Source organism: Astatotilapia calliptera, chromosome 12 (assembly GCF_900246225.1).
Source record: "Astatotilapia calliptera chromosome 12, fAstCal1.2, whole genome shotgun sequence".
Classification (NCBI taxonomy): domain Eukaryota; kingdom Metazoa; phylum Chordata; class Actinopteri; order Cichliformes; family Cichlidae; genus Astatotilapia; species Astatotilapia calliptera.
The window spans coordinates 29,955,973-29,975,770 of NC_039313.1; the positions used below are offsets into that span (position 1 = coordinate 29,955,973).

At 39.3% G+C, this 19,798-nt stretch overlaps 1 protein-coding gene across 1 annotated transcript; it reads left to right on the forward strand.

The window, feature by feature from the left end:
• Positions 1 to 73: 73 nt before the first annotated feature.
• Positions 74 to 18,681, forward strand: scarf2 (scavenger receptor class F, member 2). The gene is made up of 11 exons (XM_026187697.1): positions 74 to 777; positions 3,252 to 3,310; positions 3,405 to 3,506; positions 3,952 to 4,471; positions 4,930 to 5,148; positions 5,360 to 5,488; positions 5,832 to 5,935; positions 7,090 to 7,204; positions 7,504 to 7,601; positions 12,396 to 12,551; positions 13,120 to 18,681. The coding sequence occupies exons 1-11, from the start codon at positions 668 to 670 to the stop codon at positions 14,280 to 14,282; spliced, it is 2,775 nt and encodes a 924-aa protein (XP_026043482.1). The 5' UTR covers positions 74 to 667; the 3' UTR covers positions 14,283 to 18,681.
• Positions 18,682 to 19,798: the final 1,117 nt, after the last annotated feature.

A 19,798-nucleotide genomic window follows, 5' to 3' on the forward strand; every position in this document is an offset into this window, starting at 1 on the left:
TCTTTTTAACCCTTTTCCTTCAATCAGACCCTGTTGCGCACAGGCTTATGTAAATTTGGTGGCTCACGCATGGCGCACTGAGCCAAAGATAGAGTAACAAATCAGGAATTTCCCTTCTGCCACTCCTGAGAGCGCAAGAGAGGACCAAAGTTAAGGATTAAGCGCGTCTCATTCGAGAGGAACAAAAGCGACATAGTGACACTCTGCTTTATTTTAATTTTATTTTTTTGTAAAGATTATCAACAGTCTACACATTCCCAGAAGCTCCGAGGACACATTTTGGCAAGAGAAAAAAATATTTGATTCATTTTGAATCTGGAGGCATGTGGCTTATGACCTCTTTCAAGGAATAAGTAACACAACAGGAGAAAAGACGTTCACTAAGACTACTGCGATTGCAACTTTGGCTTTATGACTTTTTCTCCTTTGCGGTTGGAGCTGCCGTCGCTGGTCAGTTTTGGAAAGTTTCTCGATGGCGTAGGTGGTGGCGAGACTTTTTAAAACACCTTAAGGATTTATTAGCCTATTTAAAAGGGATGCGCATTCGTTTTATGTGCATTAAAGAAACTGGAGTGTGCAAAGAACACTGAAACCCAGCCGTCGTAACTTTTGGATGAGGGTAATGCGGCGTAAATACGGCGTCTAGAAGGATGATGCTGCTTGTACAATGGAAGTAAAGAACTCTTTTACTTTTCTTGCGTTGGTTTGTCTTTTCTTCTGCTCCGGTTTCAGCCAAGAACTCAACCCCAAAGGCAGGAATGTGTGCAAAGTACTCGGGTAAGCATGCAGGGGGAAAATGGGAGCTATTCGATTTGTTGTTACTGCAAATCAGCTTGTACAATAAGATTTGCAATAAGATGACATTTTTTTTGCTTCTTATTCTCCATTTTCGGGGGGATGGGAACTTCCTTCAAAAAGGTTCCGCTAGAGTTGGGAAATAAGTAGTTATTCAAAGTGTTTTTTATTTCTTGTTTTGTGGAAAAATGCGTAACTTTATAAATTTGACGTTTCCATTGGTGGCCTTGTGCGTAAATAGTGGTCCTCCAAAGTCGCCGAATATTTTGTGAAGCCATCCGCCGTCTTTAGTATTTAAAAGATACGTATTTTAGGTCAGGAGATCTTAGAAACACTTTGTTTTTTATGCATTATGTCACGTCGACCCACCACCCCCTCTCCCTTACATATAACGCGCTCCCTGTTCAGTGTAGCCATAGCAAGATAGCAAGAGGAGGAGTCCACTGAAGAAAAGCATAGCTATACAGATGTGTGTGCTACATCTGGAACCGAAATGTTTTTGTTGCTCTGAAGAGGGCGCTCTTACAGACCCTTACAGCACTCGTGGCACTATTTAATAGTGTGGTTGATAATGCACTTTTAAGAGCCAGATTTTGGAGGAGTTAATGAAACGCAAAACTGATAGGATTTAGGTTAAAATCCTGTCATAAAAGCAAAAGTAAGTGATCCTAAAGGCATTTCTTGGTGATCTCCTGAGCCTTTCAGTAACTTGTGTAAAAGAAAAACATCCAAGCCCATAATTGCTGACTGTAGTATCCAAGCTCGAACTTATGTTTTGAATTTTGTAAATTGTGGTAGGCCAGAAACAGCAAATGTAATCCAGGGATCATTTTCCAGTATGTTCTAAACAATGTGTGATAAGTAACCATATACTTGTAGCTGATTACTTTAGGATGGATGAGCTTAAAAGTTATCACTTACTTTTTTTATGTTGAAAATGTTATCGGACCAAAAATAGCTTATTTGAAAAAAGAGAGCGAGAGAGGGGGGAAATAGCTTATCTGAAAAGCCACACACTGTATTTTCCTGTGCACTCAGATAGAAAGTCATCAGCAGCTGCTCTTCAAAAGCTAAAGCTGTGCTGTCATCTTGCCTCACTGGGCAAAACGTTGTCATTTGCCAGAAAGGAAATTCTGTTCTAGAGTATTGTTATGCTCTATGAAGTTTTCAGCATGCTGTACATGACCTCTATTGCTCTACAAGGTTGATATTGTGCCCCTCTTTGCACTTTTCACCATTCATGACACTGAACTCACCATTAGATTGTCTTTTTTTCCCCCACTATCCATTTATTGTTCTATTTTTATAGCCCTGAATCATATGAACAGAGGGAAGTAGTTCATTATTTATCACAACTAGTCAGCATTCCAATATGTCTCCTCATAGTGGAAAATCAACTGCTGAATCTGGCTTTAATGGCAATACATCCTAAAATCATTTGCCGGTGCCCTCAATAGTCATTGTTTTCTAGCTTCAAGTGTTCCTAACAGTGTTTTGAGAATGCAAAAAGTTGCTGGCTTTGTGGTGTTTTCAGCACTAAAATCTTCTTTTCAAATCAGTGAAAAAGCAGCAATTGAGGTCGTCTGTGAAAGTAGTCCGTGCATTCTTTCTGTGGTAATGAAAAGCACACAGCATGTAAAGACCAAATTAATTCCATTAAACAGTGAAGGTAATTTCTCCTTCTGCATTCTGGCATGGATTGGATTAATGTTAATGGTTAACAAAGGGTCGATTATAAAGGGTTGATTACAGTTTGTCCAAATTTGGTGTGGCACACCTGAAAAAAACAAAAAACAAAACACAAAACAAACAAACAAACAAAAAAAAATCTAAACAAAACTGTATGAAAAAGAAAAAAAGAGATTCTTTGGAAAATTTCCTTCCATACAAGTCAAGTAATTCAAAGGTTTGACCAATGATCTTGAACACGTGCCGGTTTTGGCAGGATAATAGAATTGTGCTACTCCCTTCCCATCAACTGAACACAAACTGCCATCTTCAAACAATTTAGGGCAAGCTGACGTGTTGCAGGGGCCCCACAGAGGTCACCGGCATGGGAGGAAGAGGACATGCAGCCGTTCTTTCCTGTTAGGCCCAATACTTGTCTGCAAAACTTTGCCTCTGAATATTCACACTCCATCACAGGCTGGGGGAGGCAGAAAAGCCTGTAGAGCTTCAGGAGCTAGTAGCTTTTGAGTGTATGTGTCTTGTAGAAATTGGAATGAACCATATTGAGGTAATTATACAACAATGTGCTAAGCATATGTGTAATGCATATGCTTAGCACATTCTGCTTGCATTTGCAGAATTTGGCAACAGCTGCATCAGTAAGAAGCACAAAGCCAAAGAAGCAGGAACTTCGTGTGAATGTTGTCACTTGAAATATATTTGTTTTGCTTTATTTTAATCAAGTGCTTCATCTTTCCCCCCTTTCATTCTGTACCTTTTACCCCCAGATCATCAACACCAGTGTGCTGCAGTGGATGGGGGCAGCTAGGAACTGAATGTCTGACACGTATGTACCACACTTAGAGCTAACATTTGGCAGTATGTCATATGGCTCATTGTGCACACCAATAGAATAATATGGCCTATACTTTTCACCTCAGCCCTCTGTGAAGGAAACTTCACCTGCAAGGACAATGAGGTGTGTGTCAGGCCAAATGAATGCCGCTGTCGTCATGGATACTTTGGAGCTAGCTGTAACACCAGTAAGAATTTTTTTCTCACTTTATTTTTCATTTTGTGTCATTCCTGGTATTAAGCAAATACATTTTACATGTTAAATATAAATGTTCCAGTATAGTACTCTCGACAGTCAGTTTTTCAACATATTGCTTATTGACACAACAAATATCTTAAAAAGTTGGCAAAGGCTAGTCCAAAAAAACAGGTATTCAGAATTCATGTACCTTCAAGATTTTGGATGATGACCAAATGACCAAATACATGTATAATAAATGGCATTCTTTATGCATCAGCTAGTTCTTATATTTCTCTCAAATTAGTTATCATAACATGCTTTTACACAAAGTTCCAATGTCAGTGTTTGTAGCTCAAAGCACTACTGCGCTTAAGTACAACCTTCCAGTTTTACTAGTATTTGTAGTCTTAGACTCTGTAAGAACTTCTCCTGATTGCATTGTCTTTTAACAGAATGCCCTGCAGAGTACTGGGGACCAGACTGCAAGGGAGAATGTCACTGTTACCCCAATGGCCAGTGCGATGATTTGACTGGCGAGTGCACCTGCAACCACAATCGCTGGGGACCTAAATGCGAGAATGTTTGTCTTTGCCAGAAGGGCAAGTGTGACCAAGAAACAGGAAAATGCACATGCTATCCTGGCTTCTGGGGTCCTCAGTGCAACAACAACTGCTACTGCAGCATCAATTCAATCTGTGATGTGATGACAGGGCGATGCTTGTGCAACCCTGGCTGGACTGGGAGGAACTGTGCACTCCAGTGTAACTGTAACAATTCACCATGCGACCAGTTCTCGGGACGCTGCCAGTGCAGGGAGAGGCTTTGGGGTCCCCGCTGTGAGCGAAACTGCCAGTGCCTCTATGGCAAGTGTAACCAGGCTGATGGTTCATGTACCTGTCTGCCTGGGTACCGTGGGAAGTTCTGCAGGGAGCCATGTCCTGCTGGATTTTATGGTCAAAACTGCAGGATCAGGTGGGATTATTATTTTTTTTTTTAAAGTAGGCAGAAAGCAGTGTACCATTATTTAAACAGGAAATTCTGAGCTTTTCAGATGCATAATGTTGAGTTTCCATGCCTGGTCCATGTGATATTGCAGGTCTGTGGGTTTTAGAGGATTTAATATCTAAAATCTTAAATCTAAACATGTCTAATTTAATGGAACAATGCCCAAGCGAGATTCAATGGAAATTGGTATTCAGGAGGTAATGGTATTCACATTGTCCCACAATCATTGTCACAACACAAGAAACGTGCAGTACAATTGCTTCAAGTACTGCTACGGTTCAGTGTTTATCGCCTTCAAATGATTAGAGCAAGAATCTAAAGCAAACTAATACAGCTGGTTTCATGAAGATTTTGATCACTGAGCTGTCTCATTACATTTAGATAAGAGGAGACAAAAAAAACTGTGTTTCATTGGCTGCCACCAGGTGTGGGCACTGCAAAGGCCAGCAGCCCTGTAAAGTGACAGGAGGAAGCTGTATTACATGTGAGAGAGGATGGAATGGGACTCGGTGTGATCAGGTCTGCGCCAAGGGCTTTTTTGGTGAAAACTGCCAGGAAGTGTGTCCTACGTGTAAAGATGGTCACCACTGTGAGCCCATCTATGGCAAGTGTTCGCACTGTAACCCTGGCTGGATTGGGGACAGGTAAAAAAAAAAATGCACACACACGCACGTGCGCACATGCAAATGTGTAAAGAAAAGAGCATGCTGTTTTGTTGTTTAGTATTCCTTTTAAATATTTAACTACTAGCTATTACGAGACTATTTCTGGCACTGTGGTAATGACCATGACTCATACTTCTAAGCTTTAAAATGACATTATGTGTAATCAAGACATCCTTTCTGTGTGTGATAGGTGTGACGTGCGCTGCCCCAATGGCACATATGGCGAGAACTGTGAAAACAACTGCAGTCATTGTTTTAATGGCATCTGTCATGTTGTTACCGGAGAGTGCCTCTGTGACCCCGGGTTTTATGGCACATAGTAAGTTAAACGACACCTCAAAGATAAAAACAGCCTTGTTTATACCCTTGACAGCTGTACAGTATGCAGTGGCAAAGGGTTGAACGTGGTGATATGATGTTTGTAGCACATTTATATATCTGGGGACTTAAAAGGTTGAGTTTGTGTTTTGATGCATGTGTTTAAACGAATAAAATAAAATTTAGGAACAAAGAAAGCAAAATTCTCTCAAACACAGCAGAAACGATTGGGATATGGAGCTAATCCCAGTTATCCCCTTCTTTCTTCTTTTGTTCCATGTAACATACTGGTTACTCAGACACAACATTAAGCAGATGTTTTCTGTCTCTTCTCTGTTGTCAAGCTGCAATATGACCTGTCCAACTGGCCAGTATGGAATCAACTGTAACCAGACATGTTCTTGCCATGACAAGAACTGTGATCCTGTGTCTGGTGCCTGCTATCTCCGTAAGAAAATCTTTATTTTTACTTTTAGTTTTTTATGAGCTAACTGATGTGTTGCGGTTAGCGAGTATGTCAGAAACTAGTGGGTCTTTTTTATTCTCCTAACTTGAACAGATATTTCTTACTTTATACTGTACACACCAAAAGAATTCAAATGCTCTGAACTGTTTATTTGTAAATTACATGCCAGCAATACTGCCTGCATATTAAATTTCTAATAGTTGGCTGTATATGCTGAGTAGCAACAAATACATCTATTTAGGTCAGTGTGTGTAGTGGGACACCAAAGGGCCTTGATTGTGTTTCCAGACCTAGACCGGTGTCCTTTTTATGGCTGTGTTTGTTGGCTCTGTTCCTGTCCAGCCGCAGAAGAGAGAAAGGAAGGAAGAAAAAAAAGAAAGGGATAGAGGAAAGGAAAGAAAAATGAGAAACTGGAATGGATACAGAGAATAGAGAAAAAATACTGTTTGGAAAGAGATTATTGGAGGCAGACGTGGAGAATATCACACACAAAGACTGCATGAATTTTGGCTAGTGAACATGATGGGTGGTGGCAAGTTGGTCAGTGATAAACTAACCCTTTGCTACTTTTACCTCAACTCCATTCCAAATTGAGGGTGACAACATGTCAAGGACAGACCACCCAACAACCAGAGACGTATGTGACAGCGTAAAACCCGAGGCTCATTGCTTTTTTACTCCTATGTGTTACTTCTCTTCTGGTGCTTGTCTCTCTTTCCCAATACTAAATGGTGCCCATAACTGTACAATACACCACTGATTGTCTTTGGGGTGTATCAAACTTCAAGTGGGAGGAATGCTAATAAATCTTTGAGTTATGATGAAGGGTCTATAACAAAGAGGGTGTGAGAGGAGGAAGCTAATTGCAGAAAATCAACAACAAAAGCCCAATTGGTTTTAAAGGGGGGAGCGCTATAATCTACAGTTATTGTCAAATCTGCCAGATTAACAAATACACGAGTTAAACACTATATTATGGTATCTTCAATGCGATTTCATATTAATTCGTAATAATGTCCTACATGCCACGCTTTTTTGTTTTAGCTATGACTGAGAGAGCTATTTGTTGAAACTGGTATTCAGACTTCACCAACACATTGTGGCACACCCACCATTCCCTGCATTTTGTCTTTCAGAGCCCAACCAGCGGATGGGTGTGATTGCAGCTGGGACCTTGGTCTCCTTTTTACTGATTGTCCTCCTCTCACTGCTGTGCTGCTGCTGCCTCTGTCGGCACAAAGACAACCACAAGTGAGTGACAGATAGGTGCCTTCACCTCAGCGGTCCACATTAGGCGCTTGAGTTTCTATTAGGAGGCCTGCCCTGGTTATAAAAACAGAGAAAAATATTTTCTTTGTACATTTTCTCACAGGTTGTTAAATTAATAAATGCACATAAATTGTATTTCAAGAGCTTTTATATATTGACATTATATTGTGAATAGCAATATGAGCAGTCCCTGAGCCCTCAAAAGAGGCAGAGGGCCAGGTTTAAAATGCCTAGTTTGAATGATTCATTTGGATTTCCATGGCGTCATCCCTTTTCAACAGCAAAAAAGCCAAACGGATCTTGTGTGGACGATTCAGCAGAATCAGCACTAAACTTCCCCGTATTCCACTGAGGAGACAGAAACTGCCCAAAGTAGTCGGTGAGCCCGAAAACTATTTCTCATATACCACCACAGTGCTACCAGAAGCTTCTGTATTCTCTGTAATCGTTGTCTTTGATTCTTGCACAGTCTGCTAAAATGTATATTTTTATTAGATTCAGTAAAAGCCAGTGAATGTAATGATATTCTGTGTAAGCAGTATACGTAGATGGTATAAAAGCTGTGTTTTAGTGGCTATCAGTGCTTTCAAATGTTTTTAATTTTAACGTCATGTAGACAATGACGCTAATGTCTGTCAATCAGTGTAAGCATTTTCTTTTAGTGCTACCTTAGGCTGCTGCCTAGAAGATGAATAGGGTTGAAAAGTGTATGGTGGCTGCCAGGCGAGTATGAGGTTTCATTTGAAAAGAATGCACTGGTTTTAGAGCCCATTATTATTCTTGGCACTGCCAAATGCCATGTGTTCATATTATTACGACCCTAAACTTGGGCTTTTTTCTCCCTATTTTCTTTACTCTTTTCCATCATCTTCTTCACAAGAATTTTTTTTCTTGTGCTGAGGAGGAGGCTGTGTTATTAAAAAGAAAGCCAGTGGTTGTTGGGGGCCCCACATGGTGGTGAGTGACGAGCTATCAAAGGCTGCACTGTTTGGGTGGACGCTGTAGTTCTGCTGCTCCATGTGGAGGTCTCGTGGTGTGTGACAGATGTGTTTGTGACCCCAGGCTTTGGGGTTTTTTTTTCGTTTTTTGTTTTGCTTTTCTACAGATGTCAGACTAGTCAACGTATTATGGCTATTTGCTTTGGATTTGGAGTTGTTTAAATTTTAAAACACTAAGGTTTGTTATCAAATCATTTCCCATTACCTATGCAATAAATACATTCATTTGTGCATCATATCAGACAGCAGAAGCGATATTTGCTGCGCTGTTAAATGGAATTTCCAATATTTTCAAGACACTGACTTATCCTGACATTTTCTGATTCTAAAATGATAAGTTAATCTGTCAATCCAATCATCTCTCTGTATTTTGTAACATTTTGCAGACTAAAAGCATATATGGCTGGTCAGTGACACAGATGTTCCCAACCTTACTTTGATTTGTGTTTTCTGAAAAAGACAGATGCTTTAAAATGTGTTTTTGAAGTCAGTGTAGTGCATAAGGGGTTAAATCATAATGACCTGGTTTCTTTTCCAAGTCTGAGCAGCATGTGCTTTCTCATTTTTCCAACTGATTATTTAAGCTACAATCTGTCCACATTATGCCTCATTTGAAAATACAACACATGGACTGTGTTGCCTGTGTCATCCTATGGGACATTAATGCTTATTTGTGAGTAAGTGCAAATCATGTAGGTAAAAGGATTTCTTAAGAATGCAAGTAAAGAAAAATCTATTTTTAGGCCTTGAAAAACTAAAGTTTCAACAGTTTTAGACAGTAAATGTGAAAAATGTTGCAGTCAGACTTGAAGGCAGACCCTCATACCAACCTTCATCTTCTCCTTCGTTTGTCCTGCATAAATCTTTGCTACCCTGCTTGCATTTGTGCTACTCACAGAAGCATGGTTTGCCAACATTTAGAAACTCCAGCTCCGACTGAAGCCACACAGTCCTGCACACAGAACACACAAACACACACACATTCCAGAGGGGGGCCATAGGGCTGGAAACAGGAAGTGGTCAAATTTACCCCAGCTAGTGTCAGAAGTGTGATTTATCCACATCAGGGTCAGTGGCAACAGATGTGGTAAGACCAAATGATAATAAAACAGGGGTAGGGGAGATGGGGGCTGGGGGGTGTTGGCTCTCACCTAAAAATTAAGTTCCCATGAAACTAAATTCAATTTTCAGTTTGTTTGTAGTATTTAAAAATGTTTATAGTCAGCCTATATTTGCCATTTGAGTTCTTGCTGTCCTATCAGTCAAATGTAATGGTCTGATAAAGCAGAACATGGTGAAGAAATATCTAATGTGGTCAATGTTTTGAAATGGTATGTTTATAAACAATAATAAACAATCAATGAAAATTAAGCTAAATAAACATCTGGAAACACATGGAAGTTGAACCACAGTACCCTAAATGAAAATCTTTTACATTATGCCTCCATATGCCTGCTTTTTTTTTTTAAATATAAGACTTTTTTAAAATCAATTTGTCTTTATTTTCCTGAAATTGAAAAATGCAATATTTATCAGCATGGGAACTACATTTTAGAAGTCAGGGATGAATTAAAGGACAGCATTTAGTCCTAGCAAAGTTAGACTCAATAAAAAAAAAACCTATATAAACACACTGTCACCTATTTCCCTCTTGGTGAAACTAATGCTGTTTGCTTGCATTTTAACATTCCTTTCTAAGCATATTTACTCCACACCCTGCACATTCGTGTCTGTCTGGCATTCCTTGCCTCCTCTATATCCAAACGCTTCCTCATGGACGGATGCTAAGACCAGCTGCTTTTTTTCTTCTTTATTTATCCGGGCAAAGTTTGGCTGGTATTGCAAATGTGTTTGCTGCAATACTCACAGTGTAGTGTGGAGTTGTCTAATCAAAAAGTCAGAATATTTTCTCAAAGTCACACTTTGGCTTTTACTAGAATGACCCAGTTACTGTTATACTGCTGTATATATTCATTCTTTTAAAACAGAAGTGTCCAAATGGCTGTAGGCTGTACGCTGGCTTTGTATATGAGAATTTACATGCAACGTTGCAACATATGTCCATGCTGTTTTAGGCTGAAGTATATTTTTATTTACTGTTATTACTGGTGAACCATATTATTATTCAGTGCACAGTTTTCTAGAGATGGACCAGGTGTTTGATCTATCAACTTTCTTGTTGTATCCTCCAGACTTCCACCACCCTACTGAGCAGCTGTGGTGGTGGAGTTCTGTTGTGGAGATGGGTCAATAATACCCTGTTGTGTGTTGGCCTTCATGCAGAGAGGGATCACAGTGGCGTCTAGTCAGCATAGCGATCTTCCTTACTAGACTCACAGTCTGGACCAAGCAATTTTTAAGGACAGCAGTTGTTCATCGCTGCATACATCACTTGCAAAATGCCCATGTGTTAGATCGCTGACTAACATGACTGAAATCTTTGCCGTTCTACATTCCTTTGTCCTTCAGTCTGTGCCTGTCTGCCTGTTGCTACACTATGAGGACCCTGCATAAGTGGTGGAAAAGACATATACAATAGCTTTTTTCCTGTATAATTCAAATATTTACTTAAGCATAAATAGTTTTCGATCTTACATTGAAGTTCCATTCTGGCTTCAGATTTATTTTTATAAATTAATTAATATAAAACATAGAGATAGCAGATTGTTATGGGGATATCTTAAAATGATACTGGAAATGTAAGCCCTCTGTGTTTAAAAATACTATCTTGTGACCTCTTTATATATACAAGTAGTTGAGACAGACATGTTGCAACTGTTTTGACATTCACCCCTCAGCGCATAAAACAAGACAATAGAACCCCAAAATCAAATATTTTGTTCATGGAGTTAGACTTCTTGTTTTGATGAAAGAAGGAAACCTTTTAAGGAACCATTTTAGATCAATGTAAAAATAACCAAGTGAGTCATATATCTAAGGGAAAACCTTGACTTTCAAAACAGATTGAAAGGGGCAACGTAAAATTAAATTAGAAAGTAGAAATTCAGATAAAATCCAGCAAACTAAAGGGGAAAACATGACTCAATCATGTTGTTTTTGGAGAAAAAGTTCAAAGCACAAAAGGCTCAACAGAAAGTCACATGGTGTGAGCCACATTGATTCACATGGGAGGCAAGAGAATAAACTTCAGACTGGTTTAGGGTGACAGATAAACCAGACTTGTTTGCTATAATGGGAGAATATAAAAACAGCGTCTAAGCAGATAATCTGCTGGATTTTCTTCTTTTGTAACATTTTAAAAGTGCATCCATATCAAACACTAATACAAATGCAGCAAGAATATAGAGAGATACATTTTGCAAGTCAGGCTGCAAAAATCTAGCTGTAGATCTCTTAAACTAGCAAATCGTTTTAGGCCAGTCTTGGCCAGTGTCCTGGTAGTTAGGGGATTCCTTCCATAGATGGTTTATCTAAGGTCTAAACAAACGCATGGACCCATGTGTCATCAGGAATATAAACAGGAGCATCTGATGTGGCCGGTCATGCAAGTTAACACCCAGTATGGTTTAGTCCGGTTCACACCAGATGGGAAGATTAAGCTTAAGTACCCTTCAGAAAGCGCAGCTGTCCTGAGACTGAAGGGTTAGCAGAATGCTGTAGTGTCTGAGGACAGAAGAATGAGAGAGTGAAAGGGAGATTGTGAGAGGGAAACATGACTTGACCTACTTATTGTTAGGGAGAGGACTCCGTGGAAGATGACGATGAAGAACCCATTTGTGGTTCATTTTGCTGAACCCACAAAATACTAGAAAAGCCCAGCAGAGACAGTAAGCAACCACATAACATTGCAATGTTTTATCTCACCATTCAGCTCTTTATTAGTATACTGTATATTATAAAGAGCGTTGTTTGTTGGTTAAGATTTTCCAAGCAAACTCTAAAGAAAATCTGAATATCGTCAGCTGTGGGAATTCAGCTCCAGCTAATAAATTATGAATGGGTATGAAACTATCACCATTTGCTTTTAGAAACTCATAGTGTCAGAGCCTTTGTTAGCTCACATGTAAAACCTATTTTTCTACAGAGTTAGTTAAACCAATGCTTTCTACAACTTTGCTGTGAGACTGAGTAAGAGCAGACTGTTTGTCCTGTAACACAGTAAAAAAAAACCTCTGACTGACCTTTTGACTTTTGCATTTGTTTTTTGTTCTCAGTAGCCCACCATGACCCAGAGAACACCTTCAACTGCAGCTTCATTGAGCCCCCCTCTGTGGCTGAACAGCACTCCCCCTCCTCCTGGTCATCCCAGGGGTCCTTCTCTTCTTTTGAGAGCGGAGATGAGGGGCCAGTTTACTGTGTTCCGCATGAAGGTGAGTAATCATGTAAAAAAAAACAAAAAAAAAAACAGTTCAGCTATCTTGTATGGACACACATGCGAGATAATCATATTCCCCAATGTGACTATCCAGTGACTCACTCACTTCTCTAATAGCTACATAATAGTTGGCATTTATGCCATTTAAATTTAGATTCTTCTTTGAGAACAAGAAGAGCATAAACAGGAAATGGAATGGTCAAGTCAGCATATTGCACACATCCAAACAGTGACTAAATCCTTAAAGTTTGGTGGAAAACGCCCATTCCGTCAGTTTCTAATCTTGAACTATGAAATTGCAAATGATGCTTTAGCCAGTTTTAGTCTGTTTCTCTTTGATGTGGGTCTCTTTACAAAAATGGATTTTGAGTAAGATCATCAAGTTGCCGAATTGACCCAGTTATTGACCCAGTTATTTTCAGTATAATTGAACAACAGCAAACATGCAGTAAACGTAGTGATCATATCAAGTAATGTAATGCTGCAACAGCACGTATAATCAGGATTGAAATAAACAAACACCATTTTTGAGTAGCATCTCTTGACCTGCCAATGATCCACAGACTCCATGAATGACAAGCGGAGCCCCAGCCCTGCAGCAGAGAAGCCAGAATCTGTCCCTGATGAAGATGACGCTGGTGAATACACCTCCCTGAAAGACACAAGTGTAACCAAAACAGAAGGTAGTGAGCCACAGTATGCCTTGGTCGCCCGCCTCTCCAAGCAGTCGAAGGAGGATGAGAACAGTGGCAAGGATAGAGATGGCACTCCTATATTAGAAGCCAAGCGCAATGGAAAGCCACCGCCTTCACCTGGCAAGCCCAAACCCCGGCCACCAGACCCATCCACTAAACCCAAGGTGTCATGGATACACGGGAATACCACAGGGTCTCCCCAGCCTGAGCAGCAGGGGGGAATTAAGGCACTTGCAGTGTCAAAGGAGAAAAAGAGAAGTTCAAGTGATGGCTCATCTAAGAGTGAAGAGTGGCAAAGAATAAAGGAAAAGCATCATGACCGACAGAAGATACAGGAGGGGCAGGAGGCAGATGCCAGTGGCTCCCCTAAAAAACACAAACCTCTGCGAGGAAAAAAGTCTGGGGATGAGCACGGCAGTCCCAGTCACATGGAGCACATCAATGGTGTTGTTCAGAGTGCCCTCAAGAAGATAAGTAATTTTCACTGCTCCTCGCCTGAAAAGAAAAGTGTTGATAGTTCAAAGCAGACCCCTAAGGAGCCACCCAAGAGCCCAAAGGTCATCCATCCTCATATGAACTCAGAGGCTGCTACGCTGCTTGCCGCTCAGCTCAAGGAAAAAACCCAAAGCATCAACAGGAATGAGGGAACAGGGCTGACAAAGACCAATGGTCTCTCCACACCAAGGGCAAATCGGGAGAAGCCCACACCTCCACAGAAAGCCAAAAGAACCGGCTCCACTGGATTGAGCCAGATTGAGCAAGGCTCCACCAAACCCCAGCTGCCCACCTCAAGTAGCCTACAGAAAATGGTGGCACCTGTAAAAACCAACCTTGGGACCCCTGAAGCCAAGAGCCCGGAAAAGCAGGACTTGAACGGCTCCAGGACAGGGGACCCACTGGATCCTACACCAAAGAAGACTCCCATAAAAAAACCACCCAGGAAGAAAGGAAAGGAAGGTACTTTGGATACATCTGAAAGTAAAACACCACAGCAAAAGACAGCTATTATGCCACCACAGGTTGTGAAATAAGTGTTTTGAACTACAAATTGCACAAAGTTTATGATGGATTTGCAAAAGACTAAAATTTGTTGGAAGTTTAACCACAACATAGTTTTTCGGTCAAGGAATTGTAATTTTACTGTTAGAGTTTAGGGCGAATCCAGGACCAGTCAAGAATAAGAAGTGCTTTAGATCAAGAGGAACAGTTGAGTCATATTGGTAAGGTGTATTATAATAACCTATATACATCATTGTATTCGTTTCAGGAGTCCTTTTTTTAAAGTAACAACTATATATCAACCTCACACCACAACCTGTGCCTAAACTGGACACAACTGTGAGAACAGTGGTGCAAAAGCATAATCCAAAGTTCATTCATTTCTTTTACTCTGCAGTATGTCCACCACTATACTTTGCTTATATGCTTAGACATCCATTAGATTTTTTTTTCTTTCAGTTCTACCACTGGCTTGTATGCCAACCCGTACACTGTATCATAAAAAGTTTTGAAAAATTAAATTCTGTACAAAGGGGCAGAGAATTGTCCCTATTCAAAGTTTCATCTCAGTGAATAAACACTCTAGGACCACCAGCTGGTCAAACTGCAAGATTTAACCTTTAAAGTACATCCCCATTTTTTTCTCTTAAAAAGGTATAGTTGAAGTTTTGGGATTGGCTTGTCTTCAGAGCATGGTGTCATCATTATCTGTCATGTGGTATTTTTTTTTTAAAAGGCTTTAAAATTGACACTAAAAAACTTAGTAGTAAATGAGTTATTACATGCATTTTTTTTAATTTAAGGGCAATAAGTTTTCATTTGATTTATTAAAAACCAAAAAAGTTCCATAGACTTGAGACCCCCTTTTGAAAAACTGCGCTTTATTAATATTTTTTCAGTTTTTCCTACCTTCAGCAAAGTGCGTAGAGATAACTATACACCAAAAGTTGTGAGATTTTTTCTGTGCCTGTTTATTGCAGTCAATCAGAATTTTCAAACAGGAAGTGAAGTCATAACATAACCAAAAATAAGGTTTTACAACCTTCCAAGAACATGGCCACTGAACCTGGACACACCTATAGCGTGACACAAAACTTGGTGTTAGGACTTCAGGTTATCCAAAATTTAATTTGCATAATTTCATGACTGGGGTACCAAATTAGGCAAAAACACATTTTTCATACGTGACCTTGCAGCCACAGACTTAGCACGATTGGATTAAATTGATATAATGTCTCCGGCCTATTTTACTGTTTGACCGCCTCATATTTGCCTGCAGATATATTCACGAATTGAATATGAATTGCTGTTGAGGTTAGAAAACTAATTTGCCATCCAGGTGTCAGAAAAATAGCTATTCTATATATGCTCTCCACAGGTACTAAAGGTACTAAAAATAACCAAAAACTGGTCCTCGGAGTATACCAAGCCACTCCCCCCCAATTAGATGTACCAGCACACAGGAATACAGATCTGACCTGAATTAGTTTAGGATATAATCCTCATCTCTTTTATGTATTTTAGATAAGGGTCTATTTGATGTTGATTCTTAAAAGAAACACTTTAATTTATGCTGTATTTGCTGCAGAACAGCATCTCTAGCAAAAGAAAGTCTATCTTAAATCTTAAAAATCTTACTCTCCAAGCTTTTAATGATGTTATTCTTCACATCTAAATTTGAAATTTTGACACACAGGTACACGTGAAATACTACATTTAGAATCATCTAACGAAATTATCCGTACTTATGAGACAGATTTAATTCCGCTTTGAGCATTATTACTGCTTCTTTTTCCATACAGAAATAAAGTATTTAGGGATTTTCAGCCTTTTGCTCTCCTTTGTCCAACTATTTCATATACATGGCTTTTCCATACTTCTGCTTAACCCAAGCCAACATAATGTGCTCTTACTGTATGTTTTATTCAATCAGCTAAACCACTAAACCAAAAATGAAACCCCAAAGCACACCTCATTTTATTTCATGCTTATTATTCACTTTGAATTCACTTACTTTCTGTGTGATGAAGTTTTGTATGCTTTATTTAAAAAAAGCATACCATTATATGGTATCCTCCTATTAATCAGAAGTAAAATATAGTTTTGTTGAAATATTCACCACTAGTGGCATTCTTTGCAGATCAGACTACAGAAGAAGTCTGCCATGTGTCTCTGTGTACTTTCAGTTTAGTCAAAAAGTGAGGTTGATATTGCGTCAAAGGTATTTTCATTTCAAATTACGTTGTGTTATGCCACCTGGGTACTTTCTGGAACTAAATCTTGACTAAGATCTTTTCTACCTTAAAGGATCAGATTATCTTAAGCTATCAGAACCATGCTAAAATAAAAAGGTGTAGACTGTAAGACTAGATGGTACTCGGGTCTTATAATTTGCCTCAACTGTGGATCGGTTTAAGTGAAAAAAGCTATTTTTGCCTAATGTTATTGCCAGTCTCTATTTTAACTGCTGATCCTAAAATACATACACAAAAAAATGGTATTGCAGTGAAATACTCCATCTTGAAAAATTCAATTTTTCTTCAAGATACACACGTGAAAATAACTGTCACAATATGAGCTATAAATAATGGATAATGAATTAAAATAAGCAGAAAGTTATACCAACGTGCCATAGTGTGTTTCCGTCTGAAAAGTCCACATCGCACCCTCAGCTAATTTCGTGAACCAAATATTGCTGTTTTGTGTTTTTATCAAGGTACAACATATTTCTCTGGTGATTTGTTTTTTCAACATTGTATACACTGTGTAAATTTTATTATCTTTGTAAGCTGTGCTTATATGACCTTTTCAGTGCCTATATGTTTTCCTTGACATCATTGAATTTACTTTTATGTTGCATTCTTTGTTTTCTTTTGTTGCTTAGTTTGGGCTCTGAAGCAAACTTGGAGTATCAGTGCTTTCCTCCGGTCAAGTTTACATTGGCTTTGTAATTGTTCTCTGTTGATGTTATGTTTATGTGAAACTTAACTGCATGACGCAGAGTGTAATTATATGGCATTGATAGCTGCAGAAGAACCTTGTAACCTTTGTGCTCCTTCCATTTGTTATTATTGCCTGCAAAAAACGAACTCATACAAAAAGGGTTGTACAGTCGTACTATAATACCACTCCTGAAGCAATTCCATATACTTTTGACCATAATGTTGTGTAATTAGGAAATGACCATTTTTATCTGACTGGTCTGTGCTTTTTTCTTTGGCTTACAGAACATTTTTGTAGAAAAGGGCCTGAAAAGCTGCAGAAAACATTACTGACTGTAAGGTGTATTTTGTCTTTTGTGGTTCTTTCATAGCAGTTTTGATTTGTTTTTCATTTGTGTATGGTTATTTGGTTGGTTTTTCCTCATTTACTTCTTTGGAATAAAAAAGCAATACATGTAGCTATAGAGAGCTTTAAAAACAGTCCTCATTGAATCAGTTTCCTGTGACAATCATTGTATACCGTTTTGCATCTCCTGGACATTTTAATGGGATCATGACCTCCTATTGGCTTCTTTTTCTATTGCCTGATTCCAGTGTACAGTCCACTAGAAAAACAACATGGTAAAGAAGTATAAATTTTGTAATACATCATGTATTGTATTCTCCTTAACAGATCCACTTTTATTTTATCCATTCTTTTAAGTCTCAGCTGTTAGGCTACACAGTACTGCGGATGTTCTCACAGTCATTCGGTCATAGCGGCTCTTCAAAGACCCTGAGGGAACCAGGGGACTGTCAGTTTGGCTCCTTCAGGAGGGGACAAGCGCTTCTTTCATGAAGGAAAAACAGTGGAAACTCTGTGTTAAGGAGTTAATCACGCGCTGCATATGTCTCGTCTTTTGGAAGGGAGAAAAGGGGATATAGCCAAAACTGGGCCACAAGGCAATGAAGGAGGATGAATGGTTGTATATGAGGATGGATGGATAGGTCATGTGATGGGTAATTGGAACCAGAAGATGAAGTGGCTTTGTTTAGGTTTCTGCTCTTTTGACATGATGTTCTACTTACAGCTGTACATATGTGTTATGCATAGAGAAGTTTTATGCTACATTTTCAGAGCTATAAAACATAAGCCTGGTTTCCAATACTTTTTTATGGAGATAGCAGTGTGATAAAGCTTTTTACTGACACTGACAGCAATAATGTTGATGTGACCTTTGCAGAGCACTCTAAAAAGATGTCTTTTGTAGAGCAGAGCAAACAATTTAATCATTGTGGTGATGGTTTCCTTATTTGTCATACAAGTGGCAAAGTGCCAGTCACGCCGCCACTTTGCTTTGGACTTGAATGAATTGTAACAAATTAAACCATGAACGAGTTAAATTCATGGTCCAAAGAGGATGAACCTTGATGATTCTGTTGCATCAGTATTTTCAGACATTATGCTACTTTAGTCACGATGAAGATTAAATACTTTTATTTTATTCTATTTGCATTACTTTATTTTTGTGCATTGAATGAAACCCAGTGACATTTGGTGTTGACATATATGGTGCATGCATGTGGAGTTTTAATAGCCATTTGGATCATTCATTTGGCAAAGCCATTCAAATTAAAAACAAAATTAATTCAGTACTTTAGTTTTTTGGTTCATAACCAAATATCCGCCTAATTAATGCTAATTAGCAGATGTTAGCCTGCTGATATTGGCATTAGGCTTAAAGAATCCCTGTGTAGAGCTTCACAGAGCTGCTGACCATACTGAAATGTACACTCTCACGATGAGCACCCCCCCCCCCCAAAAAAAGGCATACCATCTTTCATGTGACAACAGCCTGAAGTCAGATTTACTGCTAGAATAGAGAAGAATGTTAACACAACTGCCTCCATCTGCCCATCCGCAACTCACAGATGGAAAAGATTCTCAGCTGAGGATACCGAAACATGTTCTCTGTCTTTTCATCCTTGACATGCTGTGGGAAAGTCACAGATTGGAAATGAACATTGCATGTCACCATTGCACAGAATCTCAGGATCAACCGTGTTGATTAAGCATGTGTACAACTTTTGATGGATTTCTGTGCCTGCTGCTCGTGAATAGAACAGATTTACAATTACAGAGCTTGTCCTGTTTCATATCAACTTAAAGTAATTTTTTTACTCATTTATTGACTTGGCATTGAAGGTTACGTGTAGCACTGCAACATAAATGCACAAAAAGGAGCTACTACACTGGATAATGCCAAGCTTGGTCAAAAAGTCAGGGGTAGGCGTGTGGGAAGGGGGTTCAGTGACATTTCGGCTGCCAGTCTAAACATAACTTGGAGCTGGGGCGCCCTCAATGTGCCATGTCTATAGGAACAGCGAGGCTTTAAAACTCAGGCCTATGAGTCAGCCAAAAGCCCTGGACTCAAAAAACCTATTCCAGTCCCTGTGTCTCTATGGCAACAGGAACAGATTGGAACCACATCTGGTAGCCATTTCAGTCCCTGCAAGGAAAGGAAGAAAGAAATTTATGAGTGAGGGGGAAAAAGACAAATATTTTCTGCAATGCAAAGCAGAAAGAAAGTGGAGTCGAGTTACACTTGAAAGTGGTTGAAGATTAT

Bases quoted from the DNA above. Each gene is read 5' to 3' on its own strand.
- scarf2 (XM_026187697.1), top strand. From the start codon at position 668: ATGGAAGTAAAGAACTCTTTTACTTTTCTTGCGTTGGTTTGTCTTTTC. The intron at 5,936-7,089 runs GTAAGAAAATCT...TTTGTCTTTCAG, and splicing joins GTCTGGTGCCTGCTATCTCC to AGCCCAACCAGCGGATGGGT. The intron at 7,602-12,395 runs GTGAGCCCGAAA...TTTTGTTCTCAG, and splicing joins GAAACTGCCCAAAGTAGTCG to TAGCCCACCATGACCCAGAG.